Genomic DNA, 1,220 nt, shown 5'->3' with positions numbered 1-1,220 from the left:
AATGCTGTGGCTTTGCTAAGAGGAGTCTGTCCTAATTTTAAGTTGCTTTTTCTTTTTTTTGAACAGTGCCTACATGCCAACAAACAGCAAATGTCCAACAGCAGCTCCATCACCCAGTTCCTCCTCCTGGCATTCTCAGACACACGGGAGCTGCAGCTCTTGCACTTCTGGCTCTTCCTGGGCATCTACCTGGCTGCCCTCCTGGGCAACGGCCTCATCATCACCACCATAGCCTGTGACCAGCACCTCCACACCCCCATGTACTTCTTCCTGCTCAACCTCTCCCTCCTAGACCTGGGCTCCATCTCCACCATTCTCCCCAAGTTCTTGGCCAATTCCCTCTGGGAGACCAGGGCCATTTCATATACAGGATGTGCTGCCCAGCTCTTTTTTTTTCTTTTCTGTGCTACAGCAGAATATTGTCTTCTCACGATCATGGCCTATGACCGCTACGTTGCCATCTGCAAACCCCTGCACTACAGGACCCTCCTGGGCAGCAGAGCTTGTGTCCACATGGCAGCAGCTGCCTGGGCCACTGGGTTTCTCTATTCCTTGCTGCACACGGTCAGTACATTTTCACTGCCGCTCTACAAGGGCAATGCCCTGGACCAGTTCTTCTGTGAAATCCCCCAGATCCTCAAGCTCTCCTGCTCAGACACCTACCTCAGGGAAGTTGGGCTTATTGTCTTTAGTGCCTGTTTAATTTCTGTGTGTTTCATTTTCATTGTGCTGTCCTATGTGCAGATCTTCAGGGCCGTGCTGAGGATCCCCTCTGAGCAGGGACGGCACAAAGCCTTTTCCACGTGCCTCCCTCACCTGGCCGTGGTCTTCCTGTTTGTCAGCACTGTCATATTTGCCCACCTGAAGCCCCACTCCATCTCTTCCCCATCCTTGGATCTGGTGGTGTCTGTTCTGTACTCTTTGGTGCCTCCAGCAGTGAACCCCCTCATCTACAGCATGAGGAACCAGGAGCTCAAGGATTCCCTGTGGAAACTAATGGTGGGATGCTTTCCAAAATAATAAACTACCGTCATCTTCTCTTCAACAGATAACAATTTTAATATAACTCATTAGAGGCTCAGACTTGTGTGTATGTGTGTTGGTGGTGTTTATTTCTTAATCAGTCATGATATTTTTGTCATCCCCTTTTTAATTCACTGTCTGCCTTTCCTTTTGAACCCACTGGCTGTGTAGATATGCAGCCATGCTCTCTGTGTATT

The 1,220-nt window shown here is 49.6% G+C and overlaps 1 protein-coding gene across 1 annotated transcript; it reads left to right on the top strand.

Annotated features, from left to right (window-relative positions):
- Positions 1-258: 258 nt before the first annotated feature.
- Positions 259-831, top strand: LOC135999855 (olfactory receptor 14J1-like; the record flags this gene model as incomplete). The annotated part of the gene is made up of 1 exon (XM_065653428.1): positions 259-831. A coding segment is annotated over exon 1 (573 nt), but the record flags the coding sequence as incomplete, so codon positions are not given.
- Between the last annotated feature and the right edge of the window lie 389 nt (positions 832-1,220).

This window comes from Caloenas nicobarica, chromosome 30 (assembly GCF_036013445.1).
Source record: "Caloenas nicobarica isolate bCalNic1 chromosome 30, bCalNic1.hap1, whole genome shotgun sequence".
Lineage (NCBI taxonomy): Eukaryota > Metazoa > Chordata > Aves > Columbiformes > Columbidae > Caloenas > Caloenas nicobarica.
The sequence above is the reverse complement of the archived record's forward strand: the minus strand, read 5'-3'. Positions and strand labels throughout refer to the sequence as shown.